Source organism: Rhinoraja longicauda, chromosome 1 (genome assembly GCF_053455715.1).
Source record: "Rhinoraja longicauda isolate Sanriku21f chromosome 1, sRhiLon1.1, whole genome shotgun sequence".
Taxonomy (NCBI): domain Eukaryota; kingdom Metazoa; phylum Chordata; class Chondrichthyes; order Rajiformes; family Arhynchobatidae; genus Rhinoraja; species Rhinoraja longicauda.
The window spans coordinates 98,091,217-98,104,841 of record NC_135953.1 but is presented as its reverse complement, the minus strand read 5'-3'; the positions used below and the strand labels follow the sequence as shown (position 1 = coordinate 98,104,841).

General features: G+C 47.3%; 1 protein-coding gene across 2 annotated transcripts in view; it reads left to right on the top strand.

The window, feature by feature from the left end:
- The window catches only part of LOC144595595 (bone morphogenetic protein receptor type-1B), a 369,976-nt gene extending 357,830 nt beyond the window's left edge, over positions 1-12,146 (top strand). For both annotated transcript variants that reach the window (XM_078403165.1, XM_078403174.1), the window contains 4 exons: positions 4,523-4,820; positions 6,611-6,786; positions 8,253-8,383; positions 10,027-12,146. In XM_078403165.1, the coding sequence (XP_078259291.1) occupies positions 4,523-4,820; positions 6,611-6,786; positions 8,253-8,383; positions 10,027-10,152 (731 nt within the window). In that variant the 3' untranslated portion in view covers positions 10,153-12,146. The remainder of the gene's footprint in view (positions 1-4,522; positions 4,821-6,610; positions 6,787-8,252; positions 8,384-10,026) is intronic.
- Positions 12,147-13,625: the final 1,479 nt, after the last annotated feature.

Genomic DNA, 13,625 nt, shown 5'->3' with positions numbered 1-13,625 from the left:
TCCCCCCACGCCCACGGACAGGCAGCTCGACCCCTAACGAGGCGACCGACACGCACAGCCCCCGCGGCCGAGCCACACCGGGCACTGAAACATCCCGTGGCCGAGCCGCGCCGGCGATGTTAAGTCCAACGGCCGAGCCGCGCCGGGCGATGGAAGGCCCCGCGGCCGAGCCGCACCAGGTGCTGCTAAGTCCCGCGGCCGTACCGGGCGATGGAAGGCCCCGCGGGCGAGCCGCGCCGGGCACTGTTAGGTCCCGCGGCCGAGCCGAGCCGGCGATGCTAAGTCCAGCGGCCGAGCCACGCCGGGCGATGGAAGGCCCCGCGGCCAAGCTGCGCCCCGGAGAAGAGACCTAATAAAAGAAAGGTTTCCCCCACCCCACCACCCCCCGCCCCACCCCACCCCCCCACCCCACACATACACAGCCAAAAACAGAAACAAAAACCAACCCAACACCGACACACAAACAAAAAAAAGGAAAAAATACAGACAGACTGCCAGCGAGCCGCAGCCGTTAGGCGCAGCCACACAATAGATGCAGGAGGAGGCCATTCGTCCCTTCGAGCCAGCGCCGCCATTCAATGTGATCATGGCTGATCATTATCAATCAGTACCCTGTTCCTGCTTTCTCCCCATACCGCCTGACTCCGCTATCCTTAAGAGCTCTATCTAGCTCTCTCTTGAATGCATTCAGAGAATTGGCCTCCACTGCCTTCTGAGGCAGGGAATTCCACAGATTCACAACTCTCTGACTGAAAAAGTTTTTCCTCATCTCCGTTCTAAATGGCCTACCCCTTATTCTTAAACTGTGGCCCCTGGTTCTGGACTCACCCAACATTGGGAACATGTTTCCTGCTTCTAACGTGTCCAACCCCTTAATAATCTTATACTAGATCCAGTTTTGGTGTACAAACCTACAGGTTTGTAGGTTAATTGGCGTCTGTAAAATTGTAAATTGTCGCCAGTGTAGGGTAATGCTAGTCGGTGCGGACTCAGTGGGCTGAAGGGCCTGTTTCCACGCTGTATCTCTAAAGTAAAGTAAAGCCAGCAGGGATTTTGAGAAACATGTTATTTTTTAAATGGTAAGGATGAGTGACAGGTGATGTGTCGGTGAGTCATGGAAAGAAAGACTTGCATTTCTGTAGCACCTACGGCATCCCTTTCAGATCATTCCAATGCACTCCCAGTGAATGAACGACTTTTAAAGTGTGTATCCGTGGTCAATGTCAGAATTCTGTGCACGCCAAATTCCCACAGATAGCAATGCGATCGTCTGTGGGCAGAAATATTGATTTGGGGTCCCTGGGAATAACCATTTATAATTAGATACTGGGCCACTTGTGAGATACTCATGTTAAAGACTCTTAAAGAGAGATACTGTTTCGTTAAATACGATGCGGAAAGTTTCACAGAGATTGGAGAAGGTACTTCGCTCTTTAAGATTATCGTCACAAGTACAGTGAAACAGATCACGGTGTTGAATTGATTGGGAGATATAGCATGGAAACAGGTCCTTCAGCCCATTGAGTCGTACCTTTAGAAGGGAGAAGAGGAGGAATTTCTCCAGTCAGAGAGTGGTAAATCTGCGGAATCCTTTGCCACAGACGGTTATGGAGGCCAAGTCATTGGTTCTTTTTCAAGTGGAAATTGACAGGTTCTTGATCGGTAAGGGTGTCAAAGGTTATGGGGAGAATGCAGGAGGAAGGGTAAAGCAGATGAGCTTAGGGCATGGATAGGTATGAGCGACAGGGACGTTGTAGCCATGACTGAAACCTGGTTAAGGGAGGGGCAGGACTGGCAGCTCAATGTTCTGGGATGCAGGAGCTTCAGGAGAGACAGGGGTGAGGGAAAAAAGAGGAGGGGGAGGTTGCATTGTGGGTTAAGGAGGATGTCACGGCTGTGATCAGAGGTGATATTATGGATGGTTCGTCTAGTGAGGCTATTAGGGTGAAGTTGAGGAACAAAAAAGGGATGGTCACCTTTTTGGGGGTTTACTACAGACCCCCGAATAGTCAACGGGAATTAGAAGAACAAATGTGCCGGGAGATTGAAGACAGCTGCAGGTCAAATAAGGTTGTTGTAGTCAGTGATTTTAACTTTCCCAATATAGACTGGGAAATCATAGTGTGAAGGGTTTAGATGGGGTGCAATTCCTCACAAGTGTTCAGGAGAGATTTCTTAAGCAGTACGTAGAGGCCCACACGTGAGAGGACAACGCTGGATCTGGTATTGGGAAACTGGGAAGGGCAAGTTAATGAAGTGTGTGTGGAGGAGCCTTTTGGGACCAGTGACCACAGTTTGATTAGGTTTAAGATAGCTATGGATAGGGACGGAGAGGGTCCACATGTTAAAATGCTTAACTGGGGTAAGGCCAACTTTGAGGGTATGAGAGAAGGTCTCGCTCAAGTTGACTGGAGCAGGTTATTTGAGGGGAAAGGAACTTCGGCCAAGTGGGATGTTTTTAAAAGTGTGCTGACGAAAGTTCAGGATATGTACGTCCCCGTTAGAGTGAAGGGCAAAGCAGGCAAACGTAAGGTAGCTTGGCTGACGAGGGAAATTGAGGCGTTGATCAAAAACAGGAAGGATGCTTGGGACAGGTATAGGCAGCTGGGATCAAGTGCATCCCTGGAGGAGTTTCGGGAACTAAGGAGTAAACTGAAAAAGGAGATCAAAAGGGCAAAATGGGGCCAGGAGATAGCTCTGGCGGGTAGCATTAAGGACAATCCCAAAAGATTTTATAAATACATAAGGGGGGAAAGGGTAACTTGAGAGAGAGTGGGACCTCTCAGGAATCAAAGTGGTCACCTCTGTGCGGAGCCATAGGAGATGGGCAAGGTCCACAATTAGTATTTCTCCTCTGTATTTACCGAGGAGAACGACAGTAGGACGGAAGAACTTGGGGCAGTCAATGGAAGTGTAATGAGAGCAGTCAGTGTTGTCGTCGAAGTACTGAAGATACTGTCGTGTATGAAGGTAGACAAATCTCCAGGGCCTGATCAGATATATCTGAGGACATTGCGGGAAACTAGAGAGGAAATTACGGGAGCCCTGGTTGAAATTTACATCCTTAAATACAGATGCTGGAAGACTGGAGGGTGGCAAATGTTGTGCCTCTTTTCAAGAAGGGCTGCAGGGAAAATGCTGGGAACTACAGGCCGGTGAGCTTAACATCTGTAGTTGGAAAGTTACTAGAGAGTATTCTGAGGGATAGGATATACAGGCATTTGGACTGGCAAGAGCTGATTAGGGATAGTCAGCATGGTTTTGTACGTGGGAGGTCGTGTCTCACAACTCTGATTGATTTTTTTGAAGACGTGACCAAAAAGGTCGATGAGGGCAGAGCTGTAGATGTTGTGTACATGGATTTCAGTAAGGCATTCGACAAGGTTCCACATTGTGTGACTGCTCTGGAAGGTTAGATTGCATGGGATCCAAGGGGAGATAGCTGAATAGATAGCAAATTGTCTCCATGGAAGGAACCAGAGGATGGAAAGTTGCTTCTCAGACTGGAGGCCTGTGACTAGTGGTGTGCCTTCAGGGTTCGGTGCTGGGCCCGAAACTGTTTGTCATCTACATCAATGATTTGGATGAAAACATAAAGGACAAGATTAGCAAATTTGCTAATGATACAAAAGTGAGTGGTTTTGCAGTTAGTGAAGATGGTTGTGAAAGATTACAGCAGGATCTGGATCGATTGGTTGATGGAATGGTTGATGGAATTTTAATACAGAGAAGTGTGAGGTGTTGCATTTTGGGACGTCGAACAAGGGCAGGGCCTACACAGTAAATGGTAGGCCTCTGGGTAGTGTTGTAGAGCAGAGGGATCTAGGAGCACAGGTGCATGGTTCCTTGAAGGTCGAGTCGCAGGTAGATAAGGTGGTCAAAAAGGCTTTTGGCACTTTGGCCTTCATCAGTCAGAGTATTGAGTGTTGAAGTTGGGAGGTCATGTTGCAGTTGTATAAGACATTGGTGAGATAGGAAAGATATTGTTAAGCTTGAAAGGGTTCAGAAAAGATTTACAAGGATGTTGCCAGGGCTAGAGGGTGTGAGCTATAGGGAGAGGTTGAGTGGGCTGGGTCTCTATTCCATGGAGCGCAGGAGGATGGGAGGTGATCTTATAGAGGTGTACAAAATCATGAGAGGAATAGATCAGGTAGATCACAGAGTCTCTTGCCCAGAGTAGGGGAGTCGAGGACCAGAGGACATAGGTTTAAGGTGAAGAGGAAAAGATTTAATAGGAATCTGAGGGCTAACTTTTTCACACAAAGGGTGGTGGGTGTATGGAACGAGCTTCCAGAGGAGGTAGTTGAGGCTGGGACTATCCCAACATATGAGAAACAGTTAGACAGGTACGTGGATAGGACAGGTTTGGAGGGTTAAGGACCAAACGCAGGCAGGTGGGACTAGCGTAGTTGGGACGTGTTGACCGGTGTGGGCAAGATGGGCCGAAGGGCCTGTTTCCACACTGTATCACTCTACCACTCTGTGTGCGTTGAACTGTGTGTGTTTTGTTCATTTTTTTCAGGTTTTATTGCTGCCGATATCAAGGGGACTGGGTCTTGGACACAGTTGTACCTGATCACGGATTACCACGAGAACGGCTCGCTCTATGACTATTTAAAGTCGACCACTCTCGATACGAAAGCCGTGCTGAAGCTGGCTTACTCCACTGTGAGCGGACTGTGTCACCTGCACACCGAGATCTTTGGCACTCAGGGGAAGCCGGCCATTGCTCACCGCGACCTGAAAAGCAAGAACATCCTGGTGAAGAAGAACGGAATGTGCTGTATCGCAGACCTGGGGCTGGCTGTTAAATTCATCAGGTGAGCTACATCAGGCTGTAGACATCGTGCTGTGTACCTAGAGGGGCAGAGCGTTTGATACCAGCCTATTATTAATGTCAGGTGCACTGAGATACGGGGAAGAACTTTATTTAGGTTAGAAATTCAGCAAGGAAACAGGGCCCTTCGGCCCACCGATTCCGCGCCGATCAGCGATCACCCATACACTAGTTCTATGTGGTAAAACATGGAAACAAGCCCATCGGTCCAACTTGCCCACACCGACCAACGTCAGAGGTTGAGGGGAGACTTACAGAATCATACAGAATCCTACAGCGTGGAAACAGGCCCAACCTGCCCACACCGATCAACATGTCACATCTACAGTAGTCCTACCTGCCTGCAGTTGGCCCATATCCCTCTAAACCTGACCTATCCATGTACCTGTCTAAATGCTTCTTAAACATTGCGATAGTACTGCCTCAACTACCTCCTCTGGATTACCCACCACCTTTTGTGTAAAAACGTTACCCCGCAGGTTCCTATAAAATCTTTCCCCCTTCCACTTAAACCTATGTATCTCTAGTTTCACATCCTACACACTAATGACAATTTACAGAGGTCAATTAACTGACAAGCCCTCATGTGCTTGGGATTAGTTTAGTTTCATCTGGACATAAAGCATGGAAACATGGCCTTTCGGCCCACTGAGTCCATGCTGACCAGCAATCATCCCTGCGGTAGTTCTATCCTACACACTTGGGACAATTTACAGCAGCCAATTAACCTAAAACTTTGCACATCTTTTGAATTCAAGAGGCAGCATGAAGTGCAGATGGAGTTAATGGAAGGGAGCTTGGTTTGTGTGATGGTCTGGGCTGCGTCTACAACTCTGCTATTTCTTGTGGTCTTGGATGGAGCTGTTATCAAACCACGGTGTGATGCATCCCAATAAAATGCATTCTTCGGTGCATCTGTAGAAGTTGGTGAGAGTTGTGCCATTACCAGGAAAAACTAGGAAGATTTGGAGAGGGTGCAGAGGGAGTTTACCAGAATGCCTCTGAGATGAGAGAGTTTCAGCTGCAGGGAGTGGTCAGACAGACTTGGATAGTTTTCTCTGCAACGTCAGAGGTTGAGGGGAGACTTGATCGATGTGTATGAAATCATGAGAGGCATAGATAGGACAGACGGTCAGAACCTTTCTCCAGTGGTGGAGGAAAGGAGGAAGGTTTAATGGAGAAGTGCGATGCATGTTTTTTACACAGAGGGTGATGGGTGTCTGGAATGCATTGCCAAGAGTGGTGGTGGAAGAAGATAGGATAGTGGCATTTAAGAAGCTTTTAGATAGGCACATGTAAGTGTAAGGGAATGGAAGGATGTACTGTAGGTCATGTACAGGCAGATGAGATCAGCTTAACTTGGAATCATGTTTGGCGCAAACAATGTGGGCCGAAGTACTTGTACAGTCCTTTACTTTAGAGGTGCAGTGTGGAAACAGGCCCTTTGACCCACCGAGTACACGCCACCCAGCGATCATCCGTACACTAGTTCTACCCTACACACTAGGAACAATGTACAGAAGCCAATTAACCTACAAACCTGCATGCCTTTAAAATGTGGGAGGAAATCGGAGAAAACCCACACGGTCACACGGTGAACGTACAAACTCCGTACAGACAGCACCTGTTGTCAGGATCGAACCCGGGTCTCTGGCGCTAAAAGGCATAAACGCTACCGCTGCGCCACTGTGCTGCCCCTGTGTACAGTCTTATGTTAACATTGATAAACAAAGGAAAGTATAACATCTTAATTCTCTCCCATTTCCTCCACAGTGACACTAATGAAGTAGATATACCCCTCAACACCAGAGTAGGCACCAAGCGCTACATGGCTCCAGAGGTTTTGGACGAGAGCCTTAACCGCAATCATTTCCAGTCGTACATCATGGCGGACATGTACAGTTTTGGTCTGATCCTGTGGGAGATAGCGCGACGCTGCGTGTCTGTAGGTAAGGGGTCCTGCTTGTATTTCTACTCTCTCTGTTGACTAAATATATGGAGAGGTTACTGCTAGTTTCACTGTTGGCATCCATATAACCCTTCGTTAGCACCTCTTCCACAGCCAACAATGGATCATTGGGGCCTGAACTTTTCCTTGGTCATCAGTGATGCCTCTGATTTGTTCTGAACCTTTTCATACCTCCAGTTCCCCTCTCCACTGACTCTCCATCTGAAGAAGGATCTCTACCTGAAACATCATCTAATCCTTTTCTATAGAATTGGTGAGTTGTTGAGGCCACATTTAGAGTATTGTGTTCAGTTCTGGGCACCGTGCTGTAGGAGAAATGTTGTCAAGTTGAAAAGGGGGCAGAGAAGATTTACGAGGATGTTGCCAGGACTCGAGGATGTCAGCTATAGGGCAGAGGTTTAAGGCGAAGGGGGAAAGATTTTATTGGAATCTGAGGGATAATATTTTCACGCAAAGGGTGATGAGAGCTGCCAGAGGAGGTAGTTGAGGCATGGACTATTGCAATGTTTAAGAAGCAATTAGACAGATACATGGATCGGACAGGTTTGGAGGGATATGGACCAAACACGTTCAAGCGGGACTAGCGTAAATGGGACATATTGGTTGGTGTGGGCAAGTTGGGCCAAGAGGCCTGTTTCCACAGTGTATGACTCTATGACTCAATGACAAAATAGAACGGCCTCGACAATGTGCAAGTTGGATGGCGGAATAGACTTGATGGGCAAAATGGCCTAATTCGGTTCCTATTACTTATGACCTTATGAATCGGTAGTAAGGAAGGCAAATGCAATGCTAGCATTTATTTTGAGAGGACTAGAATACAAAAACAGGGATGTAACGCTGAGATTTTATAAGGCACTGGTCAGATCACATTAGGAGTATTATGAGCAGTTTTGGGCTCCATATCTGAAGAAGGATGTGCTAGCGTTGGGTCCAGAGCAGGTTTACGAGAATGATCCCAGGAATAACTGGGTTAAAATATGAGCCTGTATGGGCCTGTACATGCTGGAGTTTAAAAGGATATGGAGGGACCTCATTAAAACATACTGAATCGTGAAAGGCCTGGATAGAGTGGATATGGAGAGGATGTCTCCACTATTGGGAGATTCTAGGATCAGATGGCCCAGACTCAGACTAAAAGCACATACCTTTAGAAAGAAGGAGGAATTTCTTTAGTCAGAAGGTGGTGAATCTGTGGATTTTTTTTGCCACAGATGGCTGTGGAAGCCAAGTCATTGGGTATAAGGCAGAGATTGGCAGACTATTGATTCGTAAGGGTGTCTGGGGTTACGGGGAGAAGGCAGGAGAATGTGTTGAAAGTGAAAGATACATCAGCCATGATTGAATGGTGGAGTAGGCTCAATGGGCCGAATGGCCTAATTCTGGTCTTACAACTTGTGAACTTGTGTCTATGGTTTGCTGAGACTGCATGTCTTCTGTCCACAGGTATTGTTGAAGAATACCAGCTACCTTACCATGAGTTGGTGCCCAATGACCCAACCTTTGAAGACATGAGGGAAGTTGTGTGTATCAAGCGGCTCAGGCCTTCGTTCCCCAATAGATGGACCAGTGATGAGGTAAGGGCCCAGCTCATTGACGACCAACTATCTTATATTTATATCTCCTGGATCTGGGCTTGCTTGCTTAAGAATATCTTCCCGTACAATTAAGAGGGATAGATAGGGTCGATGCACTAGAACCATCCTCTCTCCAACTAGTGGTCCTGACCTCCCATCCACCTCATTGGACACCCTCGGACTATCTTTAATCAGACTATACTTGACTTTATCTTGCACTTTACGTTATTCCCTTTGTCATGTATCTGTACACTGTGGATGGCTTGATTATAATCATGTATTGTCTTTCCGCAGGCTGGTTAGCAAGCAACAAAAGCTTTTAACTGTACCTCGGTACACATGACAATTAATTAAACTAAACATAGGATTAAGATGAGGGTGAAAAGATACAATAGGAACCCGAGGGGCAACGTTTTTACTGAAGCGTGGTAGGTAAATGTAATGAGCTGCCAGATGAAGTAGCTGAGGCAGGTACCATCACAATGTTTAAAAAATAGATAGATAGATAGATAGATAGACAGACAGACAGACAGACAGACAGACAGACAGACAGACAGACAGACAGACAGACAGACAGATTTATTTATTTTATTTATTTATTTATCGATTTATCCATTTATTTATTTATTTGTTTGTTTATTTATTTATTTAGAGAGATGTGGGCCAAATGCAGGCAGGTGGGACTAGTGTAGATGGAACATGGTGGTCGGCGTGGGCAAGTTGGTCCAAAGGGCCTGTTTCCACCCGGTATGACTGTAAAATGTAGGAGCAATGTTGCAGGCAACTGGGTTTGATATATCGAGTTGTTTCGTTTTAGTTACGTTTATTGTCACATGTAGCGAGGTACAGTGAAAAGCTTTATTGTTATGTGCTACCCAGTCAGCGGAAAGACTAGACATGATTCCAATCGAGCCGTCGATAATGCACAGATACAGGATAAAGGGAATAACGTTAGGTTAATTCCCGGAATGGCGGGACTGTCGTGTGTTGAAATACTGGAGCGGCTTGGCTTGGAATTTAGAAGAATGAGAGGGGATCTTATCGAAACATATAAGATTATTAAGGGGTTGGACACGTTAGAGGCAGGAAACATGTTCCCAATGTTGGGGGGGTCCAGAACCAGGGGCCACAGTTTAAGAATAAGGGGTAGGCCATATAGAACAGCGATGAGGAAAAACTTTTTCAGTCAGAGAGTTGTAAATATGTGGAATTCACTGCCACAGAAGGCAGTGGAGGCCAAGTCTCTGAATGCATTCAAGAGAAAGCTAGATAGAGCTCTTAAGGATAGCGGAGTCAGGGGGTATGGGGAGAAGGCAGGAACGGGGTACTGATTGAGAATGATCAGCCATGATCACATTGAATGGTGGTGCTGGCTCGAAGGGCCGAATGGCCTACTCCTGCACCTATTGTCTATTGTCTATTGTCTAGTGCAAGATAAAGTCCAGTAAAGTCCAATTAAAAATAATGCGAGTGTCTCCAGTGAGGTAGATGGTAGGTCAGTACTGCTCTCTAGTTGGTAAGAGGACAGTTCAGTTGCCTAATAACAGCTGGGAAAAAACAATCCCTGAATCGGGAGGAGTGGTGTTGTGTGTCAGTGGTCGCCGCTGAGTTTTCTTCATGCTTGTGTCTGTTCACTCCCACAGTGCCTGAGGCAAATGGGCAAAGTCATGGCCGAATGCTGGGCTCACAACCCAGCCTCCCGACTGACAGCCCTGCGAGTGAAGAAGACCTTGGCCAAGATGTCTGAGTCTCAAGACATAAAGCTCTGATGTCTCCACCACCCCACTCCCTGGATACCGGCTCCATCCCAGAAGGACCTGACCCAGTGCAGCTGGGGGGAGGAGCACGATCTCCACTTTTTACAAACGTCTTTCCTTCTAGTTGTCTCGGATCACATCGCCGTTGACTCGGTGCCACGGCGAGGTGGAACTGCACTGCCCAAAACACCGGTAACATCTGCACGGGCATCCACGGGTTATACATTTCATTTCTGTTTTTGCTTACGTCTATTGTGAGAAGCAACAGCTATTCAGAGTTCAACGCATTGGAGATTGCATGTCTGCTTTCTATGAAAGCTCCTAATGTCAATTTTTAAAAATAAGTATTTAAGCATCGCAAGACTCAGATGGCATCTTGAGACTGTTATGAACTGTGCATCAGCTGGGTGGGTTGTCCAGCCTTTAACTCCAAGCACGCCCACACCAAGACACTTCCCTTGGTTGGCACTGGTAGCAATGCAACAAAAGCTTTTCACTGTACCTCGGTACTTGGGACAATAAACTAAACTCAAAGTCCAACTATCTTTAGCTGACGAGCTTTGGAAAGACTGAGGTTTGGGCAACTGGTCTCATATGCCTCGTGATTACTACCTTAAACCCAACTTGCATCGATGTTGGTGAACCTTCACGGGAGCCTTTATTGAGGCAACATCTGGGGTCATGGACCCTGCCACCTTCTGAAATCTTTCGCTAATCTGTCCATGGGATCTGACTGTCACTGGCAGAGTTTATTGCTCATCTTTGGTTAGCCTCCAGGGGGTGGTAGTGAGCCGTCTGCTTGCAGCCCATGTGCTGAGGGAGTTCCTTCAGTACAGATGGATGGGGGCATTCCAGGATTTGGACACAGCAACGGTGGAGGAATGCCGAACAATTTGCCCAGCCATAAATCGGAGCGACTCGGAGAGGGATATGCACCGGGTGATGTTCCCATCTTCCCGCTGCCCTTGACCTTCAATGGGTACCAGAACTCATGGTTTGGGTAGATGATCTGCAGATACCTGGATGTGTAATTACTGTGCATTGTTATTGACACACACTGTAGGCACCGCGAGCCAGTGATGCGGGGAATGGATGCGTAGATTGATGTAGAAGCAAGGAACTGCAGATGCTCATTTACAAAAGATGACACAATGTGCTGGAGTAACTCAGCAGGTCAGGCAGCATCCCTGGAGAACATTTTGGGTCGGGGCAATTCTTTCGACTGATTGTGTGGGGGTTGGTAATCAATCTGAAGAAGGGTCCTGCCCTAAGACATCATCTATCCATGTTCTCCAGAGATGCTGGCTGACCCGCTGAGTAGCTCCAGCACTATGTGTCTTCTCTAAGAATGATGGGTTGGGTACCAGCAAAGTGGTCCAATTTGTCCAAGACGGTGCTGAGCTATTAGTTCCTCTAACTAAAGAGCAGTTGGAGAGGAACACCCTTGATGGGAGTTTAGTTTTAGAGATAAAGCGTAGAAACAGGCCCTTCGGCCCACCAAGTCCATGCCGACCAACAATTGCCCCGTACATTAGATCCATCCTACACACTGTGGACAATTTACACAAGCCCATTATCCTGCAAACCTGCGGATCTTTGTGATGAGGGAGGAAACTGGAGAACCCGGAGGAAAGCCCACATGGTCATAGGGAGAACGTACAAACTCCGTAAAGACAGCACCCGTGGTCAGGATCAAAGCCAGGTCTCTAGCGCTGTAAGGCAGCCGCTACACCACTGTGTCACTGTGCCACCCTAAGTTGAAGTTAATGGATGTTACAAGGTACAACTTAGCAGAAACACACAGGGATTTATATCCTGGGCTATTCTTCATTGTCTTTCTAAGCCGCAGTGTGAAACCATCCTCAGATGACACGACTGCCCTGACTCAGCTACTCATGAGAAAGTGGTTGAGGCTCAGTAAAGGCAGGACACACCTTCCTTCCCCACAGGCCTCTGCACAGACTGATGACAGTCTGGGTGGGTGGTTGTACGCAACTGTGCCGACACCCATTCTCTCCGACTAGTTACCCTCTCTCTCCCCCCCCCCCCCCCCCCCCCCCACTCGTCATTCTACAAGTTCCACTGTTGGCATCCCTTTCTCTCTTCGTTATCACCTCTTACCCAGCCAACAACGGGCCATTATAGGCTCCACCCTGTCGTGGTCATCTATTGGCGGCCTGATTTGTTCTGGCCTTTTCCTAGCTCACGTTTCCCCGCCCCCTCTACTTTCAGTCTGAAGAAGGGTTCCAACCTGGAACGTCACCTATTCCTTCTCTCCAGAGATGCTGCCTGACATACTGAGTTACTCCAGCATTTTGTGTCCATGTTCGGTATAAACTAGCATCTGCAGTTCCTTCCTACACATTTCACATCACCTCTGTCTGCTGTTAACCTTCAATGATTGATACCCTCACGGGACAGGTGCCGCTGTGTGTGAGAACTTTGAGTCGTAGCGTCATACAGCATGGTATAACTCTATGAACTATGACTCTATGACTTTAGAATTGTCTGTTGCAGTCTCCTCTCAAGTCAGATATAAGGAACTACCAATGCTGGTTTACCCCCCAAAAAGACACAAAGTGCTGGAGTAACTCTGCAAGCCAGGCAGTATCTCTGGAGAACAATGTTTAGTTTAGTTTAGAGATACAGCTTGGAAACAGTTTAGAGATACAGCCCTTCGTCCAGCCGAGTCCGTGCCGACCAACGATCACCCTTACACTAGTTCTATCCTACACACTCGGGATGGTTTACAGAAGCCCAATAACTTACAAACCTGTACGTCTTTGTTGAACGAAATGTGAGGTTTTCCACTTTGGTGGCAAGAACAGGAAGGCAGATTATTATCTGAATGGTGTCAAGTTCTTCAGATCTTCAGAGATATGCACGCCAAGGAACTTGATTCTCAAGTTCATGTGACCTGAACTTGACAAGCCCAGGTCACATCTCTGATCTTGTAGAAACTGTGTGGTATAACTAATGTGGCCTCAGCTTCCTCCTCACCAATGCCACTTTCTGTCCAATCTCAGTGTAGTCATCTTATAGCGGTGTAGGTGATCTTATAGAGATGTACAAAATCAGGAGAGGAATAGTTCGGATAAACGCACTGAGTCTCTTGCCCAGAGTCGGGGATTCGAGAACCATAATACATAGATTAAAGGTGAGGGGGGATAGATTTAATAGGAACCTGAGAGGTAACTTTTTCACACAAAGGGTGGTAGTTGTTTGGAACGAGCTGCCGGAGGAGGTAGTTGTGGCAGGTATTATTGCATCGTTTAAGAAACATTTAGACAGGTACATGGATAGGACAGGTTTAGAGGGATATGGGCCAGAGGCAGTGTAGATGGAGCTAGTGTAGATGGAGCATGTTGGGTCAGTGTGGACAAGTTGGGCCGAAGGTCTTGTTTCCACTCTCTATGACTCAATGACTCTAGTGGAATTCCTGGCGCCAAGTACAAGTGTTGTTCTAGGCTAGGCAACCAATCAGG